This window comes from Antedon bifida, chromosome 2, assembly GCF_963402885.1.
Source record: "Antedon bifida chromosome 2, ecAntBifi1.1, whole genome shotgun sequence".
Lineage (NCBI taxonomy): Eukaryota > Metazoa > Echinodermata > Crinoidea > Comatulida > Antedonidae > Antedon > Antedon bifida.
The window spans coordinates 19,350,566-19,365,442 of record NC_136227.1 but is presented as its reverse complement, the minus strand read 5'-3'; the positions used below and the strand labels follow the sequence as shown (position 1 = coordinate 19,365,442).

General features: G+C 32.7%; 1 protein-coding gene across 2 annotated transcripts in view; it reads left to right on the top strand.

Moving 5' to 3' along the window:
- Positions 1 to 4,031: 4,031 nt before the first annotated feature.
- Positions 4,032 to 14,877, top strand: part of LOC144835124 (something about silencing protein 10-like) — a 70,589-nt gene continuing 59,743 nt past the window's right edge. For both annotated transcript variants that reach the window (XM_078690170.1, XM_078690169.1), the window contains exons 1-2: positions 4,032 to 4,182; positions 14,431 to 14,617. In XM_078690170.1, coding sequence (XP_078546296.1) covers positions 4,166 to 4,182; positions 14,431 to 14,617 — 204 coding nt within the window. In that variant the 5' untranslated portion in view covers positions 4,032 to 4,165. The remainder of the gene's footprint in view (positions 4,183 to 14,430; positions 14,618 to 14,877) is intronic.

Below are 14,877 nucleotides of genomic sequence, written 5' to 3'. Positions count from 1 at the left end.
AGTATATTGATGTAAATCGACTTTTAAAAGTGAAATAACATTAATATTTGTAGATGAATATGACGTGGACACGTACATTCAATCAATCAATCAATCAATCAGATTTATATAGCGCCAGTATCCATAATAATGTTCAAAGGCGCTTGACAAAGTTAAGCAGGAAATGCCTCTGTGTAAAAATGGGTTTTTAGTCGTGTTTTAAAAGTGTTGATGTTTTCAGATGTCTTTATGTCGATTGGCAGTTTATTCCACAAAATGGGTGCTGCACAGGAAAATGCACGATGGCCATATGTCTGAAGTTTCCATTTAGGAACATGAAGGAGAAGTTTATTAGATGAACGCAGTGAACGAGACGAAGTGTAAAGAACAAGATCAGCAACATACTGAGGTGCAAGTCCATTTAGAGCTTTGTATGTAATGAGAAGCAGTTGCAACATTATGTTGCTGATGAGTATATGATCATTAGTGTTATTTCATTTTTTAGTCAATTTATATCAATATACCATCAACATATGTAAATCGTGACCACGTCATATTCATCTACAAATATTAGTGTTATTTCACTTTTAAAAGTCGATTTATATTAATATACTACTTATCAACATAATGTATATGTGCAATTTCACGTCATATTTATCTACAATCATTAGTGTTAATTCTACTTTTAAAAGTCGATTTATATCAATATACTCATCAATAAATGTACTTGTCCACGTCATAATCATCTACAATCATTAGTGTTATTTCATTTTTAAAAGTCAATTTGTATCAATTATACTCATCAACATAATATGTACGTGTCCGCGTCATATTCATCTACAAATATTATAGTGTTATTATTTTTTTCATATTATCACTGTGCTCAAGTATATGAAAATGACTATAGTTGAGAACAGTGTTAAACAGGATCGTACATTAATGTTATAAACTTGAATATAATTTTACGTTTTTAATATAGGGCTAATTTTTATCCTTTTTTGGTAAAGAGGTGTTGTAAAAAAGCTGCTTTTATTAAAGAAATTCGTATTTTCGTATCTATTAAAAATAGGCCTATCCATTTCCATTTATATATATCTTGCGCTTACGACTCTTACGCTTACGTAAAGTTGACTCCAAGTCAACTTTACGTAAGAATCGTTAATAACGCAACGCAAGTGATCGCAAGCAATAAAATCCCGGTTTCCTGTAAATTCGCGATAAATCGACGTATCAGACGGAGATTCGATACCCCAGTTTCCTGTCGATCGTCTATTTTTCTTGCGTTTACGTCGATTTCACCAAAATATTGTCGTAAGCGGTTTCCTGTCAAATGTTGGTTTCTTACGTAAAAACGACGTAACAATCGTTATTCTATGCTATCGTTAACAATAATCGGCAATCTTCTACGTAAACATTGAAATGTTAACGATTTACAGGAAAAGGTACTGCTATCGATCATTTCAACTTGATCGTTTTCAAACGATCGTCGTTGAACTGTTAACGATCAACGACGATAGCGTCGAATAACGTCGACAGGAAAACAGGCTTTACGTCGACAGGAAACCAGCCTTAAGTTACATGATCACGCGGCGCGCGAGCGAGAGGCCGGTTAGAGATTTAGGCGCCATTGTTTTTCATTGGCGAGCGATAATCGGAGGCCTAGCTAGCCTGCCTACTACCCTCTCTAGGCCTACTAGCCTAGCCTATTTTCTGAATACTAGCCTAGCTAGGCCTGTGCCTATATTTACTAGGCCCTAGCATAGGCCTACCCTACTATTTTATATAGGCCTAGTAGGGGCCTAGGCCTACTACTAGTCCTAGGCCCTCTTTATTTTTAGTACTTAATTTTAGGCCTAGGCCTACATACCTATTATTAATATGCCTGCCTACTCCTTGCCTACCGGGCTACCTATTTAAAAATAAATGGGTCATATTACCAATTCAAATTTGAGCCACTAGCTAGGCCAGTCTACTTCTAAGGTCCATACATTTTTTTTAGTTTATTAGGCCCTCCGCGAAATTACAATTTTTTTAATTGTTTTTAAATTGGTTTTAATTTTAAATTTTTTATTAATTTATTTTATTTTGATGGAGCTCAGGATGATTCGATTAGACTACTAGACATCCTGGAGAAGAAGGTTGCCGTTGTCAAAGGCAAAGGTACCAGATCCAAGACCGTCATGACAATGTTGGAAGTAGGTGATTTAATAGTAATATTCACATTGATTTATGTATAGTTTGATTTTCGCTCCGAGTCTTAAATGTGTAGCGCGCTATATAAAAACTGACATATTATTATTATTATTATTAAAATATAATATCCACCTGACCATGCATCAGTTAGATATGCCTAAAAGTGACTCTCAATCAAATAAAATAACTGAAAATGAAATCAATTTACATTTCCTTATTTCAGGTAGAGGAAATAGATCAGATGACTGAAAAGATTCAAGACAAAAGTCCTCTTGCCCTACGCATTGTGTGTATGGACGGTAGTACAAAGATATTTATTGTTGGTGAAGGGCAGTTTAAAACTTTTAAGGGCACACTGTTCCAAACATTCGCTACCAAAGTAAAAAACGCAAAGCAATGATCGCATTTACAAGATCTAAAACAGTGACAAAAATGATTGTTTTTTCATTTTTGTGTTTATTACAGATACTATTTAAGAGTACTTTAACACCATTCTGTATATAAACATGTTTTAGCATTAATAAAGTGTTATCCACTCATAAACGTGTATATGTGTTATTTCTTTTAACGCCTGAACGTGTTAATAATTTGGAACTTTAACACATAAACGTGTTAATAACTTTGAAACATGAACACCTAAACGTGTTAATAATTATGGAAACATTAACACTTAAACGTGTTAATAATTTTGACATTAACACTTAAACGTGTTAATTTTAGCGTTTAAACATTAACACTACTTTACGGTGGCACCCGTTCATACACGGTGCGTTCTATATACAGATAGACATTCAACAGATACAAATTAATAAAAACAAACATATAGGCCAAAATAAAACTGCCGACACGATCGCTATCGTAGTCGTACGTCACTTATGCAATATACAATGAATTAAAAAGAAAAGAAATACAAACAAGTAGTAGGCCTACAGTAATAACTGAAAAATATTGTACCAAAATTATAAAATAGTAATATTAAAAACTCAAAATAAAAAGATGTTTATACCGCAACAAAACAAAAACATTACATGCTATCTGCGAGTTGTATAAGATTGTTTCGTATTTTCCATGATCTTGTTAGGTCACATACTTTACAAAATTTGTCAAGACACAATAGAACATTATTACTGAGGGGAAGTGTATCCGTCCGTCCCCAGAACATATAACATTTTTTCGTCATTGTTACTGGTGCAGAATGTTTCCCAAACATCTAACTCGTTATGAAAAATTAAGTCTTGTTTAGGTATATTGAGCTGTTCTTCTCTTACACATTGTAATGCATCACAACTAAATAAAAAGTGAGATATGTCCTCTATATTTCCAGAGTTACGTAATGAACAGAGACCATCATTATCCACGGTCCATTTACTTAATTTAAAATTTAAAGGGAGAGTATTGGAACGGCTTGAAATTTAAGACGGGCACCATTAAAATTTGTTTTATCAAGTAAAAACTTTTCAAGATCCGGCTTTGATTTTAACTTATAATAAAATGATAGCGACGATTTAGATGCAAAGTCCTCTGACCATTGATTAATATTTACATTATCTAAAATATTTTGTTTCAGTAAATTAAACCAATTTTCCATAGTGCGATTTTTAATAACATTGTTAAAAATATGCATGCATTCAAATCTACAGAAAGTGGTTCGTACACAACTAAGGAATTTAAACCGTAATTATTTTGTGTACAAAAGAATTTCCTTTACTACCAATCAGAATTCAGTAATTAAATGAACAAGGAAATCAGCCTATCCGATTATAGCAGTAGACTTCGTCGTACAGTCGTACTGTGGTAATAGTTGAGAATTCTCAATATAGTCAATTTGGTATGTTTCAATATACCTCTGATATATTCTTTGGTAGTAGTTGTTACGACGTTACGTGTGGAGCCTAACTAAGCCTAGGCCGGAATATTAAATATTTCATTCCACGTGCCTATTAATTATTGTTATTATTTGCAAAGTAGAGAGTGGAACTCGGAGGCTGAAAATATGAAGAAAAAGGGCCGGTACTTACTTATATAAATTATATAAACATTTGTTACTATCTACTCTCTAGCCTACTAGGCTGGGGTAGTTAGTAGTAGCCTACTACTAGTAACTAGGCCTAGCTAGCTAGGCTTTTTAGCCTACTAGGCTAGGCCAGGCGCGTCTAGGGCCTAGGCCTAGCGTAGGCCTAGTACGGTGTCTGATCATTTCGGCCGCCAGTCATTTCGGCCGCCAGTTATGGAATTGTCAAATTCATGAAACGCCAAAAGGACAAAATATGTATTGTTCATTTCGGCCGCCAGAATTGTAATTATATTTATTGTTGCATAATTATTAAATTAATAAGCTATGTATGACATGCCATGCCATGTGTGTGTTAAAATGTTAATATTTTACTAAATACTGCAAACGTTGCACTCTAACGTTATGATGTAAGGATGTTTATTAAACCTAGGCCTAATACATTTTTGTTCTCAATTTATTTTACAGTGTGCCAAGAAATATGTGTGCTTTTTGAAAATAAAGTGGTTTTGGGTTTTTCGTTTTATTTTGCAAATTGTATTATTTAAATGTCGGAAATTAATTTAGATATTTATAAATTATTTACCAGTAATAGTATTAATACCAGTTTTATTCTTTCTGTGCCGCGCCTATCAATCTAATCTTTTTGCTGTTTTATACGATATACGATTCATACGTAAGTACCCTCACTGTCAAACAGATACCGGTAACTTTTATTACGTTTGGGACATGTAAACTCAAGTGCTTAAAAGATGAAACAAATAACAATTGAAAAAAAAAGGAAATATTGTGTTATGAGCCTAGCCCCGTTTGGGGTATAATAATAATATGCAGAAATAAGAAAAGTATAATACGCATACGATATAGAATATAGTGGACAAATCGAAACATTGAAACTAGTGTCTCTTATAAATACTTGGTATTTATCAGCTATTTGTTGTGAATGATTGCGGTAAGACACTAGCCTAAATTAAGCCTTATACATTCCAATTTGATTGTTATTCGGTCCACATCGCTGATCGTCGTCGATCGCGCAAATAAACAGCATGCTTTGTGAATGAGGGTTGCCATACTCTAGAGGTCAAAGTGTGGTCAATAATCGCTATTTGTGTTGCAGCTCAAAACTGCTCCGCAATAATCGGTTAAAACAAGAAATAATCGATTAAAACACGCAATGGATTGAGTTAAATTTAATCGGTTATTTTATTTTTGCGCCGTTTCTGCTGCCCAAAAATAATCGATTAAAAAAATAAACTGTTAATAATCGATTATTTCTGCTCAGCAGAAACAGGCACTTGGACACCTTCGCTGGCAGGATTGTCCGCTTTTCGATACATTAAAAACAATCTCATTTGCAGACTGATACGTAGCCCTACACCAGTTTTATTTTTAAATATATAGCTTTTGTTTTATATAGAAAAAAACATCACCATTTACATAAAAGGCGGAATCCCGGTGTTTTTGGTTTTTAGCGGCAGCGCATGCATGGCATGCGTGCAGCTCAATACGGCCGTTTCCGCAGCCAAAACAAAATATCGGTTAATTTTTCAACCAATAAAAGTGCATTAGTCATTACCAAACAACCAGATACCCAATCACATTGCAACAATTTGTCCTTCATATCAAATGTTAAAAATTATCGCATTTATCCGATAATTATCTGATTTGAATGAGAAAAAATAAGAATCTCTGCGTAATTGATCGAACCCTCTTCCTTGGATATTTGGTCAAACAATGCATCGCGTGTCATCGCATGTTTATTGAAATTTAATATGCAAAAGGAAGACCACATTATATAAAAAAAGATACGTGTGCTTGTTTAGCGCATAGTAACTGTTTAGCGTTGGATTTTTAGCCCGCCTTTGTTTTTTTAAACAAATATTTTATGACGAAATGCGTCTGACAATGACAAAGAAAAATCCCCTCAGATATGTACTGTTACCATTAGCGGCGGTTTCAAAGATCATTTGTGTGTACTAAAGGTATTAAAACCAAGGCACTAATGTTTGATGAGCCCAAGGCACTAATGTTTGATGAGCCCAAGGCACTAATGTTTGATGAGCCTTGTAAAACTCATCCTAGGGCATTTTGTTTGGAAATTATAAGTGAAACTTCCCTTATATCGCAAAGCTATCATTTGTTTCAATAAGAAGGAGGTGATGCTGATGATGAAGTTTTTTTATGTGCCAGTCAAAAACACTTTTATTCGTATGTTTTACATTTATTATATTCATAAAGAAACACATTTTCACAAAGCACACGCATCTTCGGGACCTGTAAAATAAAAAAAAAAATTAAAATTTAATCAATATTCCTTTTGCCCAAAATATTCAGTAAAATAATATAACAATTCAGGCATCAATAGTTCTGTTGGCATGTTTGTATGTATGTATTTTTGTTACTATAGAGGTGCTTGTCACATGTTCATCCCTTTCTTTTCGCTGCTTTTTTGTTATGTGTTTATGTGTGCAGTGATAAAGTTTAATAAATAAATATAAATAAATAGCTTTAAATCTATACATTACAAACGGCAAAAAGAAATGTATTTAGCCCATTGCACAACTGATCTCTGGTTTAAATGACCATAGTTCTCTCTGGCGTTCCATAGACTTGGTATTAAAGTTATTTTTTTCATATTTATCTAGGAATTAAAATGACCTGCGACCAGGCAAATTCGAATAGCCATATCGATAGTCAAATTTGTCATTGTTCTTGTCACGTTAGATTTATTATCCATAGAACTGTTTAATCCGACATTAGATCGTACCTGATCTTAACTTTCACATTTATGGGTCTTAAACAATCGACGACGAATGGAAATAAACTTTTTGGATTTTATTAATTACATGTATGTTTTGTTCTATAAGTTTTTCTCCTTAAAATTTGTTTGCTTAATTATTATTATTAGTACTACAGGTAACTCCCCCGTACTTCACGACAATTTAAAAAAATATTTGACAACATGTTACGATGTATACTATATCACCATTCTTTTTACTCTACTTTACTTGTGTTTTTCAATCTATACTCTCTATTCTCAATGATGGTTCACTTTTGCATAAACTTATTTTAATTACTGTATCAACGCACGCTATACTTTTTAGACAATCACTTTTTTCTTGAGTTTAATATTATTTTGTCTTTTACTTTGTGATTTATGTTAATTGTTATGGTTTCTTGATTAGATTATAATACACTTCATTGTGTTCTGATCATCATGCCGACTATTAGCACTCGATTAAGTTCCATTTAGTGTCGTGCCTGAACATGATATATATTTATCTAAGGATTAAATTGACCTGCGACCAGCCAAATTCGAATAGCCATATCGATAGTCAAATTTGTCATTGTTCTTGTCATGTTAGATTTATTGGTTATCCGCACTTGGCGGATAACCCCTTGTTATTGTCACGATCTTTTTTTTTTTCTTCTATGTTATTCTTCTTTCTTTCCCGGAATTTTGTTGGCAGCGTATCTCTAATTCTGGTCAACATAAGATTGTATAACTTTGTCATAGGAGTGACCTGTAGCTGTAGATGTGCAAGAAATTTCGTTATATGACGTTAGAGTCGCGCAGCGTAAGTTACGCGCGATTTTATGAATTTCAATGATTGATCATAGATTATAAACCAAAAGTCATTTTGTATTGACACTTTGTGAAAATTTAAGTCATATCAAGGGCAAACTTTCTATGGATTAAAAATGGCATGTTTCACAAAAAGTTACGCGCGCACGCGCATTTAAAATTTCAAAATGCGCAAAATTAATTTCTAATCAACTTTCTACGCTGATCATGACATTTTAAGCATGTCAAAAATTCCCGCACGCGCGAAAAAATTTACGCGTATGGTGCGCACGGAGCATGAAAATCATGTTTTTTTCTCTTGAATTATGATTTTCCAGCCTTTTATAGTCATTTTAAAAAAGATTGACATCATTTCAAATTAAAATGATGTCATACGAACACGTTGATTTATACCATTTGCGCGCGTTTTAGTTGAAAAAGTTAGAAATATTGTCAAAATAATGCCAATTTTGAATCTATTATAGCTCCTCAGTTTTCTGGAAGCATGTCATAGGATGGCATAATAATTGTCGACGTTCATAATAGTTTAACGTATGTGCATGTTGCATTTCCGCGGATAACCCGAACTCGTCAAAGTGACGAGTTCAAATCTAGTTATCCATAGAACTGTTTATTCCGACATTAGATCGTACCTGATCTTAACTTTCGCGTTTATGGGTCTTAAACAACTGACGACGAATGGAAATAAACGTTTTGGATTTTATTAATTACATGTATGTTTTGTTTTATATTTGGTAAAGTTTTTCTCTTTAAACTTTGTTTGCTAACTTTTAAAAATATTTGACAACATGTTATGATGTGTACTATATCACCATTCCTTTTACTCTACTTTACTTGTGTTTTTCAATCTATACTCTCTATTCTCAATGATTGATGAAAACTTATTTTAATTAATTGCATGTTTTAAAACTTATATTTTTTTATATTCCGTATACTTACGTAATATATTGCATGTTAACAAATGTGGTTTATGACATTATACGCGGAAGGATCTTTGATCGGATTGTGATACCCAGTAGTGTATTTGCGTTAGCAAGATCCCATCATATAATTATAAATGATTAAACATTCTGAGAAAATCAATCAATATATCTTTTAAAAATCAATTATCTTTATTTAAATCAATGCATATAACCTATAATTCGTCATAGTGACGAATTAAATCTAGTTGGTTATCCGCACTTGTTATTGTCACAATCTTTTTTTTTTTCATGTTATTCTTTCTTTCCCGGAATTTTGTTCGCAGCGTATCTCTAATTCTGGTCAACATAAGATTGCATAACTTTGTCATTAGATTGGCCTGTAGCTGTAGATGTGCAAGAAATTGAGTCGCGAAGTGTAAGTTACGCACGATTTTATGAATTTCAATGATTGACCATAGATTATAAACCAAAAGTCATTTTGTATTGACACTTGGTGAAAATTTAAGTCATATCAAGGGCAAACTTTCTATGGATTAAAAATGGCATGTTTCACAAGAAGTTACGCGCGCATGCGCATTTAAAATTTCAAAATGCGCAAATTTAATTTCTAATCAACTTTCTACGCTGATCATGACATTTTAAGTCAAAAATTCCCACGTGCACGAAAAAAATTACGTGTAGGGTGCGCACGGAGCATGAAAATCTTGTGTTTTTCTCTTGAATTGTGATTTTATAGCCTTTCCTAGTCATTTTAAAAAAGATTGACATCATTTCAAATTAAAATGACGTCATACGAACACATTGATTTAGACCATTTGCGCGCGTTTTAGTTGAAAAAGTTATAAAATATTATAGCTCTTCAGGATCAAAGATGACCCCCAATTTTTTTAACTTATTATGTAAGACGATAAATTGTAGATATGAATTCATGCAGAATTTTTACCCTTCGGGTGTTATGAAGTCAACGTATGGCCACACAAATGTAAAATATTTATAGATTTTCGTTATTGCTCATCACATTCAACAGAGCGCATCTCGCTTATACGTATTCCATTTCCCCCGAGATTTTAATATTGTCTATGTCAATCAACTATCTTTCGCATGAGTTAAAAATATTTTAATTTTTATGATGTCATCATGTCTAAAAATGTAAATAACGTGGGTCACTTCTTTTCATTTTTACAGTAAATTTTAATCTGTTATAGCTCATCAGAATAAAAAGTGACGCGCATGATTAAAACTTATTATAGAAGTTGTTGAATTGTAGATATGAATTCATATACAAATTTTGTCTATCTGATGTCATGACGTCATCATATGGCCAGTTGAATTCAAAAAGTCATATTTTCATCTCTTGCGTAAATGTTCATTGTGTTTAAACGAGAGCGCATCTCACTTATACGTGCCCAAAATTCTTCAAATTTGTATTAATGTAATTATTTAGATAATTATCTTCTAAAATAGTTATCTTTATATGTCAATTTGATGACGTCATCATGGTAATAATTGGATTTCAAGGATGGGTCTCGTAATTTCGTCTATGCTACACTGTATATAACATATACAGTGTATTCTGTAATATGCTGTATGCTACAAAATAGGTACAATTCAGCACTGTGAACATATTTAATTCATGTCATAGGATGGCATAATAATTGTCAGCGTTCATATATTTTAAACGTATGTGCATGTTGCGTTTCGCGGAGTTCAAATCTATGTAATATTTTGATTTTGGAATGATATTTCATTCCCTTTACTTGATATTACTTTTTTGTTTTTTAAATTTAATTAGCATACCGTTTTAATAATGTTCGCATTTACTTAATTACTTAATTTCCTTTATATTACAATTATGTTTGATTTTTTATACAAAGTGGGACACTTCTTTGGTAGAGATGGAATAATGTAGCACTCTGACCATGAGGTCAACAACCCTTTTTCACTATTTCTCCCTACTCCATCTATTAACATTCCTTTGGTTTCTTCCTATCCCTAGGTACTCTTTGTTATTACTGTTTCCTCATCATCAATGAATGTTCCCTTTACTAAATAGGCCCCTCCCAGTACATGCATATTAATTAGGACCGTTCCTTAAATATGGATGTACTGGTAAGAGGAGGAAGGAGAATAAAACGTTTATAATAGAGAGAAGAAAACGTATGTGATATAGCCAGAACAGACTGAATTACATTGAATATTGAAATAAAACTGTGTCTGGGCAAAACCATATTTACTGTTTGTACATTCTGTGACTGTGTGACATCCTGCTGCTGAAACTATAATATATAGTAACAAAAAAATAAAATGTTCGGCTACAGGTTGATCAAGCTTTAATGTTTTTATAGCTGATCTGTGTTGTGGCATTCTCATACAGAGAGTGTTTTTTGTTTCTCCGACGTACTCAGGGGTGGATACAGGATTTTGTGAAAGGGGGAAGGGGGCGAAACTGTAGAGAGTCGACACCAACTTCACTGTGGCTGAGTTGAAAATATGATACATCTAGATGGTCGGAAATGGCACCCCAAAATCCGCCCCTGGAACTGTTTACCACAATATTACAGTATATGAGTTAAATAACGTTTTTAGTTAGACAATTAATTGATTGTCTTTTCCTAAAAACGCATCCAGTTTGATTGCCCTTTAAATTTGTCTGTTTTGAGTCAACCAATTTTGCAAGATTTGCCGCAAGGTGCCCAAATTTCGGCTGTCGTTTAGATCTAATAAATATGTCACGAAGGTTGGGAGGTCTACGAAATATATTTATTAAAGACACCTTCCCTACATTTTTTAGACCTAATTTAAGATCACAAACTATATTTAAATGTAAAAATAATACTATATGGTCCTATTGCGATAACTTTTTTCGTCTTTAAATGGTTAAAAAGGTGAAAAATAAGTCGATTTTAATAATTATAGCGGCCCGCTATAAATCCCAAAATGCATTGCGCGCGGATTGATATTTTTGTTTTTCTTCTGTATTTCACCCACTTTTCGGTCGATTGTGAGGCCAAAACAAATGGAAGACTCCTAACTTTTCAGCGAAAATACCGGGTTTTCCCCCGTTTGTATCAACAGAGTCTGGCAAAAATAGAAAGAAAATTAATGCAGCAACTATACAACGTCAGGTTAGGTATATAGCTAGCGTATGATGTTTGTACGTTATCGATGTTTACCAGCTAGGCCTACAAAACTAAGCCTAGCTAGGCTAGGCCTAAAGACCGTCCACGCGAGCTACTTAGGTAGTGCATTGTTTCTCACTTTTTATCATAAAAAAACTGTACATTTAAGACAAGGAATGACTTGGTTTAATGTTTTTAAAGTAATATATATGTATTATTTTTACAAAACGTCACAAATTGTAGGGAAGGTGTCTTTAATTAATTAATTTGAAATGATAAGATGAGGAAATCTGTAAGAATGAACAAAAACCGCCCGAATCAAGATTCGAACCCGAACCTTCTGCTGGATATGCAGATGTCCTAACCATTAGACCACTTGTATTGTTCAAACCTGATAGCAACTCTTAGACACTCTTGACGTGGTACGGGGAACAGCACTAGTCCCTCAATTGTATGCACACGCAAATTGATACGCCTTCATCTTTCAGTATTTTTATTCACAAAGCGGGATCTCCAAAGAGATATTTTTATATATATATAAACACAGTAGGCATAGAACAAATTCTAAACCGCCCAGTGATATACTGAAAATTAATTAATTAATTTGAAATGATAAGATGAGGAAATCTGTAAGAATGAGAAAAAGCTGCCCCAACCGAGAAATATCACAGATTTCCTTGTTAAAAATTATATATATATAGAGCGTTTCAAATTAATTAAATTTCAGTATATCACCGGGCGGTTTAGAATTGGTGTTCTGTGCCTGATGTGTTCATCAGTGCAAGTGAGCTTACTTGGACAAAGTAGATAGTATAATATATATAGAATAATAAAAACTACTCATTGTCTAAAAATATCCAGTACATCAAAATTAACTAGATTTAATTCGTCACTATGACGAATTATAGGTTATATGCATTTGATTGAAATAAAGATAATTGATTTGTAAAAGATATATTGATTGATTAATTTTCTCAGAATCTTTAATTATTTATAATATATGCTAGGATCTTGCAAAGGCAAATACAATAGCCGGTATCGTAATCCGATCAAAGATCCCTCTGCGTATAATGTCATAAACCACATTTGTTACATAATAATAAAGACATACGTTTCTTTTTATCTAGATTTCATTATAAATCATGTGTATAATCTATACACTAAGAAATAAAATTGAACAAACAATACAAATAATAAAAAAAAATCTTATTTCGTTTCGTTACCCAAGGTGAGGCTCGATCTCGGTACCTTGAATGCCATAAACACGAGCAGAGACCACCGAGCCATACACAACTTACTAAAACATGTAGAAAGATTCCTCCGTGTATTTACTATTCAGTAGCCACTTTGGTGCATATAGATTATTACATACCGCAATGAATTATAATTTATTACTATGATGACATCTTTAAAAATTTAAAAAAATGATGCACTGTCAAACTATATACTTTTAACTTTAATATATGAACTTCTTAAGAAAGAAAGTTAATGTTAAGTTTGTTATTTCGGCCTAAGAAAATGTCAAAATTTGTTTGATTGTCGAAATTAATTTTTTTTAATTCAATATGCAATTAATGATGACTTAATCAACTTTTGTTCTCTTAATTTGATAATAAATCATACATATGATACATACACTTCAAGAAAATGAAATAAAAAATAGGTGTTCCCCAGCATTCTGACGATATATATTAATTTTAAAATTTAGCATATTTTCACTATTTTGTTAACTTATACGTGCGTAGCCTGTCACTTTTGACGTGCTTGTATAACGCAATTTCGAGTTGAAAAGTGAATCAAATATGATGATATTATTAAAGAAAGGTTGTAAAACAGAAATCGGGCAAAAATAGTGCGCCTTAACGTTTAACGCGCAGTGCGCGTGCAAAATTCTGCGCACTCGTGGCAATTTTTTTAAACGCTTAAAATTGCCTGAAACGTACTCTAATTTCATCGAAAATAAATTTTGACAATTTTAAAACTTTTAAGCGCGCGTACGCATGCGTTATATGCGCTACGCACGTAATTATATTGCCATATGATGAAATATGACCTGAAATTTATGAGTACCAAATTTTGTTTAAAAGTGATTCATGCTTGTGAAGATATGATTACAAACGTGATTTCATTAAATCGCGCGTAGACCGCGTAATTTATGATTGCGCACCGTGAAAACATAACCACATCGATTCCTGGCCATAAGGAATATACTCTGAAAAATTGACTTAGCTAGATGAAACTGATGCCAAGATAATTCACGGACAAAATAGTGCTAAGGAAAGAATAAATAAATAAATAAATAAAGATCCTGACAGAATCAAGAGGTTATATGCATATCATGCATATAACCTAATAATCTAGGCCTACCTATAATAATCCATAACTTTAAATCTTAAACCACCAAAATGTATTTAGTGTGCCAAATACAAAGCTTCGGCTGGATGGACCATGCAATAAAAAATCGACAAAAATTGGGCGAGTTGGTAGGTCTGTTATCGCGACCAAATAAAACGATATCTCTGAAAAACCATTATTTGGCTGATTAATGTATCAATATTATATTAAGCAGCAGCCCATAGCCTTTTTTTTCACTAAACTGTTGTAGTATTTTTTGTTTAGAGGTCCAAACAAGTTTAAAAAGAAAGAAGAGACATTTGATAGTGATGATGAACGAATGTATAAAGACCTACCTGTACCAGATTTCCAAAGTTCAGTTTACGATGAAATTGATGATTTTCATAAACAAAAGTTAAAGAAGATGAAAAAGCATATAAAAGAGCAAGAACGTAGAAGTACAGATGATGAGGTTGGTCAAAGTATAATATGAATATATGATCCCATTTACACTTTTGCTATTAGATAGATAGATAGATAAAATTTTATTCGTCATAAAATAAATAACATTACATTATGAAAATTGTCTTCCTTGGCAAGAATATAAATTTATAAAAAGACCAAATATAACATATTTAAAATAACAAAATTACACAAAAATATTAATAATATACTGCACAGGTATGAATAGTGAAGGCATCGGTATTACAAACTTCTCTTAAATCGTGAATT